The 17,836-nt window shown below is 42.3% G+C and overlaps 1 protein-coding gene across 3 annotated transcripts in view; it reads right to left on the bottom strand.

Annotated features, from left to right (window-relative positions):
- AUTS2 (activator of transcription and developmental regulator AUTS2) overlaps positions 1-17,623 on the bottom strand; it is a 1,136,649-nt gene extending 1,119,026 nt beyond the window's left edge. Inside the window, exon 1 of one of the 3 annotated variants that reach the window (XM_055340077.1) lies at positions 16,848-17,623. In XM_055340077.1, coding sequence (XP_055196052.1) covers positions 16,848-17,156 — 309 coding nt within the window. In that variant the 5' untranslated portion in view covers positions 17,157-17,623. The remainder of the gene's footprint in view (positions 1-16,847) is intronic. The other 2 variants (XM_055340076.1, XM_055340078.1) reach the window with 2 other exon arrangements.
- Positions 17,624-17,836: the final 213 nt, after the last annotated feature.

Genomic DNA, 17,836 nt, shown 5'->3' with positions numbered 1-17,836 from the left:
GGGAAAGCATATTGCAGGGGAAGTTCATCAGAGACCAGACCAGCCCATGGAGGCAGTAAGACGCTAGAATCAGTACAGTCTAGCCACACGACCATGGGAAAGTTACTTAATTTCTTTGAACCAGAGCTCTCTCATCTCTAAAATGAGGAATATGTTACCTACAGGGTCACTGTGAAGGTTAAATGCAATAATGTTCCAGGTTCAATGAACATCACATGCACTGAGCCCTTGCTAAATATTAGCCATTATTATCACTGTTGTTGTTATTAAAACAATGACCCAAATAATGGTGGATTCTGACACTGAAAATTAAAACTTTTTCCCAACTGATGAAAACTGGACACTGGCATTCTATATATATTCTTGAACCATGTCTTACATAAGAAGGATTTTTTTTATTTTTTATTGGTGTTCAATTTGCCAACATATAGAATAACACCCAGTGCTCATCCCATCAAGTGCCCCCCTCAGTGCCCGTCACCCAGTCAACCCCCCCCCCCGCCCACCTCCCTTTCTACCACCCCTTGTTCGTTTCCCAGAGTTAGGAGTCTCTCATGTTCAGAAAAAGGATATTGATAAACAGGAGAGGAGATGAGTCTTCTGGCCTCCAAGACAGATGACCTGACTCTTAAGTCCTGTAATGGTGGCAGTAAGGTACAATGGGAAGCTCCCATAAAAGAATACAACATCTGAGTTCTAGATCTGGGCTTGTTTTAACACCAGATGGGTGATCGTGGGAAAGTTAAGACTTTTTTTCAGTTGGGAAATGAGGGCTTTGGACAATTGTTTTCAGCTGTTTTTAAACTTCTTCAATCACACTGGTTTAAAAGTTCCTACAAGGCCGCTCCCTCATCTCTGACCCCTCCTCCTCACTTGCTGGACTGTGGCCACCATGGCCTCCTACAGTTCCCCAGACACCAAGCCACTACTCCCTGAAAGCCTTCACACTTGCGCTTCCCTCTCCTTGAATCCTCTGCCCTAGACTATCCACATTTTTTGCTCCCTCACTTCCTTCAGATTTCTGTTCAAATATCACCACTTGGAGAGGCCCCACCTAAATTACCCTCTGTAAAATCACACATCTGCATGCGCCTAGGATTCTCACTATCACATCCTTATCCTGCTTTGAAAGACCCATCACCATCAAATATATTTACGTGTTTATAATTTACTGTATGCCACCCACCCTGCTAGAATACCACCTCTATTAATAGATGTTTCTCTTACTATAGCATCCCCTGTGCCTACAACAGTGACTGCCTAGCACACAGAAGTGAAAGATAAACATTCCTTGAATAAGAAAATAAATGAAAGGATTCAAATACGAACCTTTCACTTCCCAAAGAAAATCTTACCCTAACAGGTAAAACAGGTAAAGCTGGAGCTCTGGTTAAATGAGGTTTGGGCTTCCCCTCAGCTGATCCCCCTGAGGTTCCCACAACTACTGACCAAACGATCTCCAAAGTCATTCATTGCTCAAAAACTCTCCCAGTCCACATGATTTGTTAGATTCCAATGGGAAACGTTAAATTTGATGAATGACTGTCCATTCTGTGACTTCACTTACTAGTTACTGACAGCTAAATAAAGTACCTGAAAATTCAAAGCATACCATGTCCCAGAACTGAGGCATCCCTAAAATATCTACAACCAAACAGTAGGCATGTAAGAATGGCCGGGGGGAGAGGGGGAAATTCCAACTGCACAGGACAGGGGTTAAATGGAGGGTGTCTCTTTCCATGCCGTGTCACGTGGTCCCTGGGCCTCTGGGACCTGCCTCTCACTGCTTCTAAGTTTGGGGAGGGGGTGTGGTAAGGAAGAAAGATGGTGGCCTCAGGACTCACGTGGAGACAGATGTTATACAATGCAGGATATAAATCTGGGCAATATGGAAGCTACCTGTGGCTTCCTGACTCCACTACTTCATCTCTTTTTTCATCTAATGACCTTACAAGAAGGAAAACAGAGGTGGAGGGAGCATTCTAGAGAAGAACTGCAGGAGTCATGAACAGTTGGAAGAAACACTCCAGAGAAGCCAACTGGCTACAATATTGTTATGAGGCCATATGCACAGCTAAAAGACCACCTCAAAATCACGGGGAAGATATAAAGTACACTCAGCAAACAAGTCAACAGGACCTTTGCAAATCTACAGCATCCAGACTAGCAGCGCCAAACTAACCAAGAAGTGTGGTGACCCATCCTCTAACACTGTAATCTAATCCTTAAACTAAAGACAATGTAATGCCTTTGCATGTCCATATGTTTTCTAATGACGTCATTGCTGTCAGCATACTACAGGAGTGCTTCTTGAAGATGGAAGTAATGACAAAGCACATCATTGGGAAGGCAATTATACAAGGTACTAACCATTTTACAATGGCCATATGGGCTGTATTTCAACAGTGTAATTTCCAAATCAGCCTGAGCACACATATTTCTCTGTCCTTAATCCCAGGTACACCATATTAAATGAAATAAGGGTATGGATGAAATATGGGCAGCAGATGTAGAAATCTCTTAACACAAAAGCTAAAGTCATGTTCATCTGTAAACAGTAAACAGAGGGCACCCACTGTCCTGGGGCAAAACCGACACCCATCTCTATCCTTTACTCAAAAAGGGTATCCTGTACACGGATGTATTACAAACCACCAGAAGGGCAAGGAACAACATGAGGAAAAGTTAAATATACGTAATTCCTCCATGAGTGTTCATAATCTGAGACAGGCGCTAGAGGTAATACAGAACTCATATTTTACAAACATATAAAATTCAAGCATAAGAGATCACTTTTAAAACCCTGAGCTTGAAGGTATGGTTCCCATTACACCAGCTTTTTATAGTTAAATTCTATAATACAGGCTTTGACTTGGGTCTCCCCTACAATCACAAACTGGGCTAAAACCTGAAATCTTACTCTATTGCTATTTTGGATGTGCAAAAGGATAACTGTGCTCACAGAAGCAGTTGGAAGAGAGAGAGCCAATACTGCATGTCTCAGAGCAAGATGGTTCCAAGAAAAAAACTGCCTCCTGTATTCCAAAAAGAGACCGTTCAGAGAAGTGTTTAACTTGACTAATCTTCATATTCACCAAGAAATCTTGTGAAATTTCAGGCCCAGAAGTGTGTGTGTGTGTGTGTGTGTGTGTGTGTGTGTGTGTGTGTGTGTTTTACTCCTCCTCAAGGGATGATCATCAGCCAGGTCTGAATCCTAAAGTCCTAGAGCATGAACTTGTAACGACCATCTCCGCCCAGAGGAGAGGAGGGGGCTTCACAAGAATGTACAGTACTCTAATCACAGTTGGGATTTCCATAAGAAGCAAATCTAACAGTCACATTCATTAGCATACTCTTTGTAGTATAAACAAACCTCTACAGGGTAGAATGGGGAATGGAGAACAATTTGCAAATGTGCTTAGAATAATGACAGGAAACAATGACAGAGGAAATAATGCACCATTTGTTACCAGGTATCAAGATTCAGTTATCAAGAAATGCAAAGAACTATTTAGTAGGGTTTTTCCATCAGGAAGAAGAGAGTACCTATATTAGTTAAAAAACAAAAACCTAGCAATAAGGTCTGTTTCATGGCCAAAGGAAGTTAGTTCCTAGAATAGCTTAAAAGCAGACAAGACAAAATATTTAGGAATCTAGCAGAAAGTAAGCTTAACCTGTTGCGAGGGTTACCAGTCCCTTCTCCAATTTCACCCTTCTGCTTCAGGGGGCTGTTGTATGAAATTAGTGAGTTAAGTATATGAAAGGATTTAGTATAAGGACTGGCACACGGTAATCCTCAACATTATGACGTTGGCCTTTGACAAAGTCTTAAAATCTACCTGAGCACTGTGACCTGGGAAAAGGTCAGATTTTTAATACAAGGATAAACAGTGAAAGGGAGGGGGAGGGGGAGAAAGAGAGAGACAGGAGGAAAAAAAAAACCCAACAACATATACGCTTGCAAATGTATTATATGAGTAGCAGCCACCTACTGTGAGCTCCAGCACTTAAAAATATTTTCCAAAAAAAAAATGAAGTACTCTCTCCTCTCTAAATACTATTATTATATCTGGAAAATCCTTTGTAACCAAGACAATTTTCAGGAGCAAGGAAGAAATGTGGTCTACCAGAGACTCATTTGGGACTCTCTCACAAAATGAAGGGTAGAAAGGGGTAAAGAGCACAAGCTTTCAGGTAAGGTAAGGTATAAACCACTGCATTCCCTGCCTCTCTTGTACTGACTTGGGGCAGGTTGACTTAACCTCTCAGAGCTTCAGTTTCTTCAACTGTAAAATAGGGATATCTTTCCCTTTTTACCATGAAGTAGCTCCACTGACATAATGGATGTAAAATTCTAAGCACAATTCCTGGCCCAGGGTAAATACTCAGTAAATAGTGGCTCCCTTTTGATCTTTTCATGGAACTTTTGTGGAAATAGGTTAACTCTAAATAAGCACTGAATACCTACTATGTATGAATGGATTACTGAGTAAAGGAAACAGAAATCCTAAGAGCCTCAAATATCCCAAGGATGATATATGTAGGGAAAGTACAGAGACTAAAGGTAGAAAATAGAAGAAAATAAAACAATATATTAGAAATATAGAGGAAAAAAACTCTGGCTCTCTTTTCCAAGGTTCTTGTCATACTCCCAAGTGACACACAATAAGCCATTATAGAGCATATCACAGACCAAGAAAAAATTAATAGCACTTGAACTTCCCCCCAGATCCCAAATAAAACACAGAGTACATTGTGTCATGGTCAATGCTTCAAAAACTTCTTTAGGCTGGCCCCAAGATCTCAATCCATGGGAAAATCATTTCAAAATAATGAACACTCTCAAAACTACGACATAAAGCATTTCTCTGACCCAATCCATATCCCAGCATTAAGACTAACAAAAAAGGTCATCATCATCATCATCATCATCTGTGATTCTGCAAACAAAATAGCTGCAGATAAAGTTAATTGTAGGCTGAAATATAGATAAAAGGATGGCTTTATTGAACAGGTTTTGAAGTATGACTGATTTGAAGTGGTAAGCTGCATTGTCAAAATATTTAACAATTTTTAAGAAGTGATCAAGGGAGCTAGAAGCAATGTAGATAGGCTGAGTTCAACAATTTCTGATATTTTCAAATACTGTATGTAACTACTCTTAAATGCAGAAAATACTTCTGGAATCAATATTTAAAAACAGTTATATTCCCTCAACTAAAAGTGACCTCAAACAATCTGGTCCAGTTCTATATTAGACTAATAAAGCTAATTTTAAAACAACACAACTGTCTAACACAGCAGGTTTCCACATTCAGGTGTGAAATCACACCTCCCAGAACAGAGGCTGAATTATCCCCCTGCCTCTCACCTGTAATTATCATTTGCTTGCTGCCCCCCCCCCCCCAGGGTGGCTCTCAGCCACCACATCTCCTCCTAGTTCACGTCTGGACATATAAACTCCCTCTGGGGCCTCACACACTATAGGGGTGAGAAGGAAGACAAAAACAAAAACTTCATGCTGGCTTAAACAACTACTGAAAATATCTATTTTCAACACACAGTATAAAGGCAATTTGACAAAATGAAAACATCCTATGTCACCATGGTGAAGGATAAGAGTTTTTCAAAATAAAAAGAGTAAATTTACTTCACAGTTCCTGTGGAGGCCAGCTTCTTCCATTAAGGCCAATTCCAAAAATTTAGCAAAAGATCTTTTATCAGTTGAGGGGGCACAATTAGATGTTTTGATTAAAGCATTTTCCTCCCCTGGTTAACAAGATTATAACAGATGTCACCAACTTCCCTAATAACAATACAGCCCTGCATTTGGCATCTTTACAATTTTAAAACTAAACTGTCATATCGAAAAATTATAGGTAAGATGTTTCTATAAAATTATGATTTTTTTAAAAAATTTTTATTTATTTATTAGACACACAGAGACAGACAGACAGACAGAGAGAGAAGCAGGCTCCATGAAGGGAGCCCGATGTGGGACTCAATCCCGGGTCTCCAGGATCATGCCCTGGGCTGAAGGCGGCGCTAAGCCACCAGGGCTGCCCTAAAATTATGATTCTAAAGTGATTTATGACATGCCTGGACTCCTCCATGGAACAGATATGAAAATCATATTCCATAATCATAGCCACAAACCCTCCTTAGTACACACTTGAAAACCGCCCTCTGAAATCTGAATGATGCAGGTCTATTCAAATCACCACCAATTATTCCTGGAAGCACCAAGTGAGGTATGAAACCTGAACAGAAAATGCAAGTCTCACAATCACTTTCTTCCAGGAACACAGGGAACACATGCAGAAAAATGTCTCAAGGAAAGCAATGCCCATCTAAAGAGACCCACTCTACCAAAATCCCAGCTTCCCTGCAGAGAATACTAAGCTTGATGTTTTAAAAAATAAAATAAAAAATAAAAACACCTCATATTTTTCACAGTAAGATTCCCTTGGTGCATTTGATCCAATTTATAAAAATTCGACTTACACCAATTTTGTCAACATATCAGTTCAGAGTACAACTAGAGATAGGTCTGCATTTTAAATGGGAGGTAGCCTCCCTGATTGAAGTTCAACCCAAACATCCTGGTTTAACAACTCCATTAATGACATCAAGCACAGATCTAAAGATTACTCAGCCCCTTTGTCAGTCGCATGTGTTATTTATAGCAGTATATCAATCATGTGTCCTTATTATTTCCTACTTTCTGGTCCTAAGCTATTTGGTCTGCCAAATTAATACATTCCATTGCTGCTGCAAACCTAAACAATGCTTGATAAAAGATTAATAAAATAGTTGGGTTCTCTGCAACCACACACACACCCAAGGAAATTCATCAATGTCTTTTTATTTGCATATTTGGCTGACTGCCCCCTTCAGCAAATATGTGAGGCACAATGCTCAGGTATCCTGGTTTATGGTTTGCATTTAATTCAGGGTGTCAATCTGCTTCTGTTTTAATTACATCCATCTTGATATGTTATTACAATCTCATGAAAACTTCTTTTCATTATATGAATGGCTATAAATATATACACATGACAAACAGTTGTTATAAATTTTCTGGTTCAGCAATAAACAGGCAAGATGCCTTAGCCAACATGTCATATGGATTTAATATTTTGATTCTTTCTTCTTCAGAAGAAAAGTTTGGTTGAGAATTTAACTATTCTCCTAAATTCACTTCAAATATTCTGCTACCAATGCCATTAAGTGGCTCTGAGTTTCTCTGGGTAACCAGGCTGAAGAAAATACTATATCCAAATAAAACACATGAAAATTTTAAGTAGCCCATATTAAGGCATCTTTTGCCCATATAATTGCTGCATCTTTCCACTGGACATTCAAGAATGAGAAACCTTCATATCATTACCCTAGTATTTACTTTTTCATCTATGTCCTCATTGTGGGGAGTAGAGGGGGAGGGGATTTAGAAAAGACCAATGCACCCACAGAGAAAGGCCAACGAATTACAGAGTGATACACTGGGGTAAAGCAGAATGCTTTTAAAAAGGTTCTTGACACTGAGAACCTGATTTTCTGATTATTTGAATCAGAAAAAATAGGAAGCTTTACAATCATAGGCATTCATCCCCATTTCCATTATATTTTTGTTTTTTTAAAAACAAAACAAAACAAAACAACCCTCCTCCTTAGATGCCCAGTCCTTGGGAACTCAACAATGAAGCTGAAGCAGTCTCCTAGTTTCAGTGGGTGACAGTGAAAGTGTTAACTCCCAGTGTGATCTTGAGCAGGCCAATTAACCCCTCTGGGCTGTGTTTTCATTTGCCAAATGACAGGTAGAACTACAGGACTAGAGACAACATCTGTGCCTCTAATGCCACTCCCAAGCTTGGGAAGCACATCAGCCAACAGTGGCCAGAGTGAAATGGATTAAAAGACTGCTCTAAAAAAAAGCTGAGGTCCTAACTTTAGGATAATACCTCCTAAAGAGGTAGCAGTGCACTTTAATCTCAAAATGTAATTTTGACATGGAATCAAACTGATCCCTATAAGCAATGAGCAAGGAGCCAACTTTGCAAACACCTCTTTCCCCTTTTGCCCCAATGAAAGTGTAATTTCACTTGAATGATACAAAATCGTTTTTTTACAACAGCACAATCCAGGACCTTCGTTATTTTCATCAGCTGAACAGAGAAAATAGGTAGAACACTGGAATGTGTAGCATGTGGCTTAGAAAACAAGTGATAATCTAATCTTCGACCCCTGTTTCATTTATATCTCCAGTCATGTGTTTTCTTACTCAGTTTTTTACTAAAGAAAAATATTCACTGAACAACCAGCAACCTTTATCCAGCAAGCATAATTGAACAGGGACCCTAACAACCAGAAAATGTCTACTTCAGTGTAACTACCGAGTGGTAACTGCAATAATGGACTCTCTTAAATTCTCTTTTCAAGCTCTAAAATATCACTGCCATCAGAAACTTTGCAGGAAAAAAAAAAGGAAAGAGAAAGAAAAGAAAGAAAAGAAAAGGAAGAAAAGAAAGAAAGAAAGAAACTTTGCAGAAACCTAAAATGAGGTCGGGAGGTTTGTGTGCCACCGTGGCAGATAGGTGTGAGGAGACAAGGAAAATGACATCCCCTAGGTATCATCACAACTTGACCCTGGCATTGACTTAAACCCTATCCCAGATTCAGATACCTCTGCCAAAGGAAAGTATCAGATTTCACCCATATAACCAAGAGTCACAATCTGTCTTCACAGGCTGTGCTTCAGCATCTAGCCCAGGTCATTTCAAAATGCCTCAGTTAATACCAATCACAAAGTGCCTGAAATTTTAAGGCTTTCTGCCAAAACTGAATCCAAACCTGCATTAGACATTTTTCATTACTTACAAACTGTGGGCTTGTCCCTTTTCTTCTCGTGACTCCATTTTACTGCACGTGGATTTTCCAAGGCTCTTAAAAAAGGTACCAAAGAGATAGGACCATGAGGTACAGTAGCAAGCCAAAATGACAGGCAAGTCTTTAAAAATATATTTGTATGTATTAGTTGGTAATCTGTGTTTGCTCAGGCAAACTCTAATCGGAGTTCAGATATGAATGAGAAACCAGAATGATGAGCTGTAACAGCCTAGACAACTGTGGCAAGCAATTTACCCTCACATCAGAGTCCTTCAGACAGGTGAAACTCAAATAATAAAAGTGTGCAATTTTAAAGTTTCCACCTTTCATCTACAACTTCCTAAATCCATTAGCTTTTAGCAATTGCATTTATAATTGATAGTTCTACCTCAGTAAAGGAAAAAGAAGGAAGTTGGAAGGAAGGAAGGAAGGAAGGAAGGAAGGAAGGAAGGAAGGAAGGAAGGAAGGCGGGCGGCAAGCAAGCACTGGGTAGGTACAGAATCTAACTGGAACCCACGATGAAACCGTTAACTCCCAGTGTGTAAAATCTGTAAAATAAAACACCTGCAAAGAAAGCAGCAAGAAATATGCTTTCCAATTTATAAAATTTAATTATAGGCTACAGGTCACCTTGCAAAGGATGGAACCGGAGACCTAAAGACGACTAAGCCACAGAAGCCTACACTTGCCTAGTCTCCTCCTAAGCAAGCAAAGAAATCCAGACTATGTAAAAACCCACTCTCCCCCCTCCTGGTTTACTAACAGCATAAAGAGAACCTATTCTTTGTGACCTTATAATGATAACTTACTGACAGCATACTCCCTGCCCTGCAGGCTTGTTAGAAAAAAAACGAAAGAACACAGTTCAGACCTGGAAGAACAAAGATAAATTCAGGTTCTCACCAGCCTTATAATTCTATGCCCCTCTTCGGGGGGGGGGGGGGGAATCTGCATGCATCTACTTATGAAACAGGTACAAATTATATAATAAAAACAATTCTGACACAGCTAATAATGTCTCTATATTGTTTGTGATCCTCTCCTGTCTTGGGTTTCACCAAATTAATTTCCATCTTGCTCTTCCAAACTTCAATTATTTGAGTTTTCAAATCTTAATTTCAAAATCTACTTCATTTTTTTTCTAGAACTTTCTCAAATTAACAGTTGCTAACCCATTACCAAGTTCCTTTTCCTAGATCTACAGAATATCAGGTTTAATCCTAACCCTGAAAAAAAAAAAAGTGTTGTTTCTTGAGGAGGAAAAAAATAGCATGGGGCACCTTAACATAGGCTACATTTAGTATATTTAACTAATCAGAGCATAGGGGTAAAATAAAATGTAAACCCATCATCCACCACCCTCTGCATAAGGACACACATGGACATACCCCTCTCATCAAGAAGTGCTACTAGATCCTCTGTCCAAAATCTTCCAAATCTTGTAGTCATGGGGACCTAACGATTCCTTAACAGCGGCCTCAACTATTATTTTATGTTTGGGCACATATCTAATCCTAAAGCTCTCTCAAACTAATAATCACCATTTATTTTTATTTTTTTTTACTATATATAATACTGTTGTATAGACGTGCACAGAATCTCTTCATCATCCTCAATACTCCTTGAATCATGGTGAATGCTCAGTTTTTTTTTTAACCCCTTTTCAAGAGAACACTGTCAGTGGATCAAAGGCTAATCACTAACTTTGTGATTTATTTTTTAAATAAATCATTTATATCCTATCCTACTTCCAAATCTCAACAAGTAGCACAAGCCACACGGAACCATCATATCACAATCTTCAACCTCATCTCACATAAATACACCTGAACTGGTGCTCTGCCTTGTACAGTAAAATACTCAAACTCGGTACATACAGTAAAATACTTAAATCCGTAACCAGGCACATTCTTCCCACTCTTCCTTTTATGAAAACTTTCTCACCTCTTGGAAACTCCTTAGATCCTAAAGCTATGCATACTTTAGAAGTGAAATGCTGCAACTGACCCATTTACTCTGTAGTCCCAAACCAAACTTCCAAAGACAGAAAGTGAAAAATCCACCCAAAACAGCTCTACAGCTTTCCCTGGCTGTTTAACAGAAGGGTTCTGACCTTTCTTGAACTACCAGTTCATGCATAAGCGAGCAAAAGGCAAATAATTTGAAACCTTTATTTTAACATCACTGTCAACCTCCTTTGCCATCCAACCTTCTTTCCCAGCTTGCTAAAAGCAGCAGTACAGGAAATCAGAAAGGACTAAGAGACAATAAAACACACTGGCTGGAAGACAGCTTGGTGGCATCAGAACCGCTGGCATCAGGGCTGCTATCAAACTGAAAGGACTATTAATGAGAATCACTTACCAACACTCTCCTCATAGAGGGGTTGCTAACATCAATGAAAGAATGACACCAGGTAGGACAAGGGAGCAAGAGAAGTGGACTGATCACCATTATATACATCTCCCCTTCCCCTTAGCAGTTTGACTTAAGCAGCAGCCTCCATTCCAACTCCAAACTTCTGTGCCTGATTTTCCAGGTCGTCTATCACCAGCCCACTCACCCTGTACTCAGAGACCACCAAGTTCTGAGATGTGGAGGGGACCTAAGAGATCTTTTCCAGCATTCACCATATCAGATTGTGGATTACAATGCCAAGAATAAAAGTGCCCTTTGGTCAAAGTTTAGGAGACAAGGCACAGAGCACTGCCTTACTTCTCTGATATTCAAAATTCACATTTGCATAGTAAAAAAGATTTTTAATTCTGGCAGAACAAGTCACCTGTTTAATTTTGTCTTGCCCATCCAATTCCAAAATTACTTGAAGTTTGATCACATTTTTTTTTTCCCTTAATCTGGAACATGATTTATGAGCATCCAGCAGAGCTAGGTTCCCTTCCACCTTGGGGATCTTTGCTGTAAAAGCAGTCTAAACCTCTCAACTAAGGGATGAAGAAAATTATGCTTTTAAATAGTAATTTCCCAAAGTCTCTCAATAGTTAGGAAGGCCAACCCAGGAACATGGGTCTGCACAGGGGTCCACTTACATAATTCTGTAACTCATTTCTACCAGCGCTTCCATGCTCACCAAGCCCTAATCAAATAGCATCTTCTCATTCCTCTTGTTTCTGTGCTTCCACACTATTCCCTTCCACACTATTCCCTGCACTCCCCAACCCTCACTCCTTATTTATCCAAATCTCTTCAACCTCTAGGCCCAGTCTTCACCAAAAAGCCTTCTCAAACACTTCAGTCTTCAGTCACTACCCTTTCTCTGAAGGCTCACTGCACTTGGTTGGTATTAGATATTCGAGGGCCTGTCTCAAAATTATTTTAGAAGTACTGGACTTAATCTATCAACATATTCCTTCAAGATACTACATATATTTTAGGGGTGGGTTTTTTTTTTTTTCCTCTCTTTCTAGGCACTCCATAAATATTTGCTGATGGAAGGAACATGACTAATGTTTTCTAAACAACTGAAATAAGTGAGATTCAACGATAGTAAATTATGGTATGTTGTAAGTACATCAAATTCTGTACAGTCTATTTATGCTACCAATGTGTAGGTAAGCCCTGAAACAACTAGGAAATGAAGACCACATGAAAGTCTTGGTCTGATCCTCTAACCACCAAAGATAAGTGTGCCTTCATTTTCGCTAGTCTGCAAAACTCCAACTGGCTTCCTGTCTGCTAATCCTACCAACTTCATCTTTGCTTCCCTTGGTCAGTTTTATAGAAGGAGGCTGCCCTTAAAACCCAGTGCATAACACAGAGGGGAAATGATGGATTTACAAAGTGAAATTTTCAGCGATGGTGTTCATGTGGCTTCCTAATCAAGACTACACAGAAAGAAACCCAAGTAAGAACTGAAAGGCAGTATTATTATCTGGCACATCAGGGTACATACAGTACTAGAACCCCAACATTTCCATTTATACTTTGTTGGCTGAAAGCCACTTTAAAAAAAAAAATGAGGCACAATATCTGGGGATATTCACCCTCAATATTTGAATATTCAAAGAATATTCAAATAAACAATACCATATCCAAATGGTAATTCTGCTTCTCAAATGCATAATAAAAAGAACACCACGTTCAACTTTAGCCTCCTCACCTACCCTCTTATCTTTTATCGTAAGACTCTTCACAATCATATACTTGAACTTCAGGGCATAATTACTTGAGACAAGTGTCCCTGCAGAATATGAAACTACCTCAGCCAGTTTCACTGCCTATAAAGTGTGGGACTTCTCAAACTACTTCTACAGCTTTCATCATCTTAAATAAAAACCAGACAAGAGTGAAAAATAACCAACACAGAAATGCAGGTTCTCTCATTTGCCTTTACTCCAGTATTTGTAAAACCATAGTTGAATCGAAATAGTTTTTACCAGCCACTTCATCACGACCTAGGAGCCTCCCCTTTAAAAGGGAAGCTGAAATCAGGTACTCAGGACAAAATCATGGAGTCAAATAATGAATCCACTAACATTCTAAGTACACGACTCTACAATTTGCCAGCTACTATTCTGAACCAGCATAAGCTAAAAACTTAGCTGTGCGAGCCAAGATTTCTGGTTTCTTATCACATCATACTAGCAGCAGCCTTGATGATACGTGGTGTCATTTGATTTCATTTCTAAACACAAGGCACAAAAACAAATTAGGTACTTGTGGTAACTCTTGGCATCTATAATAATTCCTAATATTTACAAGCACTCCATTAACATATATTTCTGTCCAAGTTCGTACTTTACTTGCCTATTTCCCAATAAATCCTCACATTTCGTGGTGATAGTTCAGTAAATCTTGTAAACTGAGAACAGTAGGACACCAGAGGATTTAATGATCACTATACACATATGTCTGACCATCCAACAGGGACACAAATGTGATAAGCAGCAAACAGATCCAACTTTTCCCACAGAACCAGACATACATGATGATTTTTATTCCCCACTGTGTATTTTTAATATGAGAAGTTTATTTACATCGCTCCTACAAAAGCCAGCCCTCTTAAATGTAAATACTAACAAGATAGTTGAGAATATTTTGAACAGACCGTTGTCGATTTATTTAGGTGTGATAATGGTACTGCAGAGTGTCTGGTGGGTTTTCTTTCTGAGTCATTAGCATTAAGACATACATGTAGAAATATTTACTTATTTCTCATATCCCATCTCAGAGTGGGGAGTAGATGAGTTACAGATGAAACAAGATGAGCCACGAGTTGGTAGCTGTTGAACCTGGGTGCTGGGTATATCAGTTTATTATACTGTTCTCTCTACTTTTGATTATGTTTAAATTTTTCTGTAAAGTTTTAAGGAAACTTTTTAAAAAGTTAGACCTTTTGGACCTACACACAGATCTCTAGATGGTATTTAGATATGAAGGTAGCACAGCATTCAGTTAACCAAAGTAACTTGGGTTTTGAATCTGGAAAAGCAGCAGAAAAAATAATCACAGTAAGGAAAGGAATGTTATTAATGCTACACTCTGATTTTGATCTTTCCTAAAAAATTAAGTTTTTTAACCCCCCCCCCAAAAAAAAAAAAAACAGAATGGGCACATTTTCTCTCAAGAGCCAAAGGGATAGATGTACACATCTCAAGCCCAGTCAAACATCTGCTTATTAAAAGTATAAACAATAGGGATTGCCCGGGTGGCTCAGCGGTTGAGAGTCTTCCTGTGGCTCCAGGTCAGGATCCCAGTATCTGGGGATCGAGTGCCACATGGGGCTTCCTGCAAAGAGCCCGCTTCTCCCTCTGTCTATGCCTATGTCTGTGCCTCTCTCTGTGTCTCTCATGAATGAATGAATGAATGAATAAACAGTATAAACAATAAAAAATTTGCATAAGTTATATCTACCTCTACTTGGCCTTCAAAAATGTTCCTGGGAAAATGCAGGCCCCTCTTGCTCACTTACTTGAGGGGCCACACAGCAACCCGGAATAACCATGCAGAAAGCAGAACCACTTGCAACTGGCTCTTACAAATAATGTCCTAAGCCCACCACAGATAGCACTGGTGAACCAAATTCTAGCAGCCTTATTAGGATAGATGCTGCCATTTCAATTCCTTTTTTAAAGAGAGAGAGAGAAACAGAAAGAAACAGAGAGGTCACACTGTACAGTACCCTCCCACCTTGCCAAAGTTAAAGCCACAGTTAGAATTATCCTAATAAGTGGTGAGCCTCAACGCTCAAAATAATGGTGTAAGGTCCATCTTAGCCAATAAATCACCAGCTCTAGAACCAAAGGGTAACTGATTCAATAACTAACATCAAAATCTATGGCCACCATCCACCACCAACCTCCCTTTCTCCCCAACCACTGGCCACCATCACCACCAGCAGCCCCCAACCAAAAAGCAATTCAAACAGAAAGAACAACCCTGACATGAAGGCTTCCTTTTTAGTATTTAAAGCTGACACCCAAACACACGCACAGAACCAGCAATCTAAACCTGTGCAGTTACAGAGTGTGAGATTTAAGCTGTCATTAACAAAGCTTACATCTGATCATCTCAAACAATGCCATAATAACAGCAAAAAAGCCAAAGGGTAAGGGAAAAGTTTCCTTCAGGAACCTCAAATCATCACATCAGGTGCACGAAATACTAGAAACCAACTCCTATCTGGGTTTTGTGCTTAAGAAAGCGGGACCAACTCTGCAGAATCTCAAAGCCTTCTGTGCGTGTGGTGTGTTGGGGGTGGGGACAGGGAGGTGGGGGGAGGAAAGGGGGTTGTTACATCTGTAGAGGCCAGTGACTGACTGATGGCAGCACCAAATCGGATCCCTCCAGGTAGAGACAGTTTACCCCAGGCCCCTGGACAGTCCCGGTCTACCCATACCTCCCACCTCACCCCCCCCAAGAGCCTGTAGCTGCAGGAAAATGTGGATTTGGAAATGAACGCTGCAGGTGCCCAAGGAATAAAGAAAGACACACACACACACACACACACACACACACACACAAAGCCAATCAGAAAGAAAAAGAAAAGAAAGCACCAAAAAAAAAAAAAAAAAAAAAAAAAGGGAGAGGGACAATTCTGTGACAAGCCCTTGAGATGCCAGCTAGGATTTTATTCTTTCCTCCCACCAGTCCTCCCCGGTGTACCTTTTTCTGTCCTTTAACCAAACTGCTCCTGTACACACACACACACACACACACACACACACACACACAAATGTGCCTATGTGTATAGATGATATTGTAATTAACCCTTTCTGTAGTAGAGCCCCACATAGAATAGAGAGAGAGATTCCATCCTTTCCTCTCTTCTCTCCCCTCCTCCCTCCTTTCTCCCAACCAAGAGAAAACGCCCCCTTCCCCAGCTTCACCAAAAAAAAAAAAAGAAAGAAAGAAAGAAAGAAAAAAAAAAAGCAGGGGAGGGGGGGCAAAGAAACCACAAAACCCCCATCAGTCTCGAGTCCCGAGGACACTCAGAACCAGGAAAGGCATATACTATACAGACACACACACACGGACGTATGGTTCTGTGGGAAGCACACGCAGAACCGTCCACGGGCGCCCCAAACCCAGCAAAGAGACTTCCACCAGCCGAGGAGCCATGATTGGGGAGGGGGAAGAGGAAGGAGTAGGGGCAGAGCTCTCCGTGGAGGGGGGCGCATTGTTGTGATGCCTGAACCCCTTTCTCCCTGCCCATCTGCTGAGGAGGGGGTGCAGGGAGGGGGCGCGGGGGAGAGGCGAGCGAAAACCAGGGAACGAGGGGACCAGGCACGGCTCTGCGATTCCCTCCTGCCGCCCGCCGGTCTGCCCGCGCCCCCAGGTCCCCCCCACCCCACCCCCCCCAACAATAAGACCTCAGCCTCGACAGACAGACAGACAGACAGACAGGCGACAGACCGGAGCGCGGCGCGGAAGGCAGCAGAGCCGGGCGCCGCCGAGTGGGGTCGTGCATAAAGGGAGACCGGGGGGAGGGGGGTGCCCCTTACCTCCAGCGCTTCGAAAGTGACAAAGCTGGTCATGGCAAATCCATCAATGATGTCCTCTTCGGCCGAGGTGGACTCTCTCCGCTTCCTCCGCGGGGGTCTGGGCCGGGACGGGGCGGAGGACGGGGGCTTCCCATTGTCTTCCTTGTCGGAGCCCGACGACGAGGCGAGCGAGGGCGCCCGGGTCCGGCCGGCCCCGCCGCCGCCGGCCGCGCCGGCCCCCAGCCCGCCCCGGGAGCGCCTCTCCCGGTCTCGCTGCGACCGCGACCGCCGCTTCTTGCGGAGTCCATGGCCCCGCGTCGGGCCATCCATGGCTCTGCCGCGCCGGGCTCTCCCCGCTCGCCGCCCGCCACAGGCTCCGGCCGCGGCCACACACACAAAAAAAATTGACACCAACCCCTCCCTCCCCCTCCTCGGCTTCCCTCCGCCCCGTGGAGGGCGCGGGGGAGACGGCGGCCGAAAGAAGGGAGAGAGGGGGAGAAAGAGAGGAGAAAGAGAAGGGGGAAGGGGCGGAGAGAGGGAGGAGGGACGGGGCGAGGGCGACGGCGAGGGCGACGGCGAGGGCGACGGCGAGGGCGAGGGCGAGGGCGAGCGGCCCGAGTGCGGGGCTCCCCGCGGCACCGCGGGTCGGAGATTCCTGTGAGCAGCGCCCAGCAAAGTAATGGCTGAACACACAGGTCTCCTTCAGAGGCGGAAAAAAAAGAAAGAAAAAAAAAAAAATAACTCCCCAAGCAGGCAATAAATCAGAATAGCGGAATGCTTTGATCAAGAGACTGGGAGGCTCCGGGGAGCCCTCCCCGCGGCCATGCTCCGCCGCGCCCCCCGCCCCCGCCCCCGCCCCCGCCCCCCGAGGACGCCGGCCCCGCTCCCGCCGCGGGTCCGAGGAGGTCGCCGCAAAGTGGGGGCAAGGAACTTCCCCGCCCCCCGCGCACGGGAACACCCCCGCCGCCTCTCACACTCGCCGCGCAGAAAACTCACTCCCGGCCTCCGAA

This window comes from Nyctereutes procyonoides, unplaced genomic scaffold, assembly GCF_905146905.1.
Source record: "Nyctereutes procyonoides isolate TBG_1078 unplaced genomic scaffold, NYPRO_anot_genome, whole genome shotgun sequence".
Classification (NCBI taxonomy): Eukaryota; Metazoa; Chordata; class Mammalia; order Carnivora; family Canidae; genus Nyctereutes; species Nyctereutes procyonoides.
This window is presented reverse-complemented; position numbering and strand designations above follow the sequence as displayed.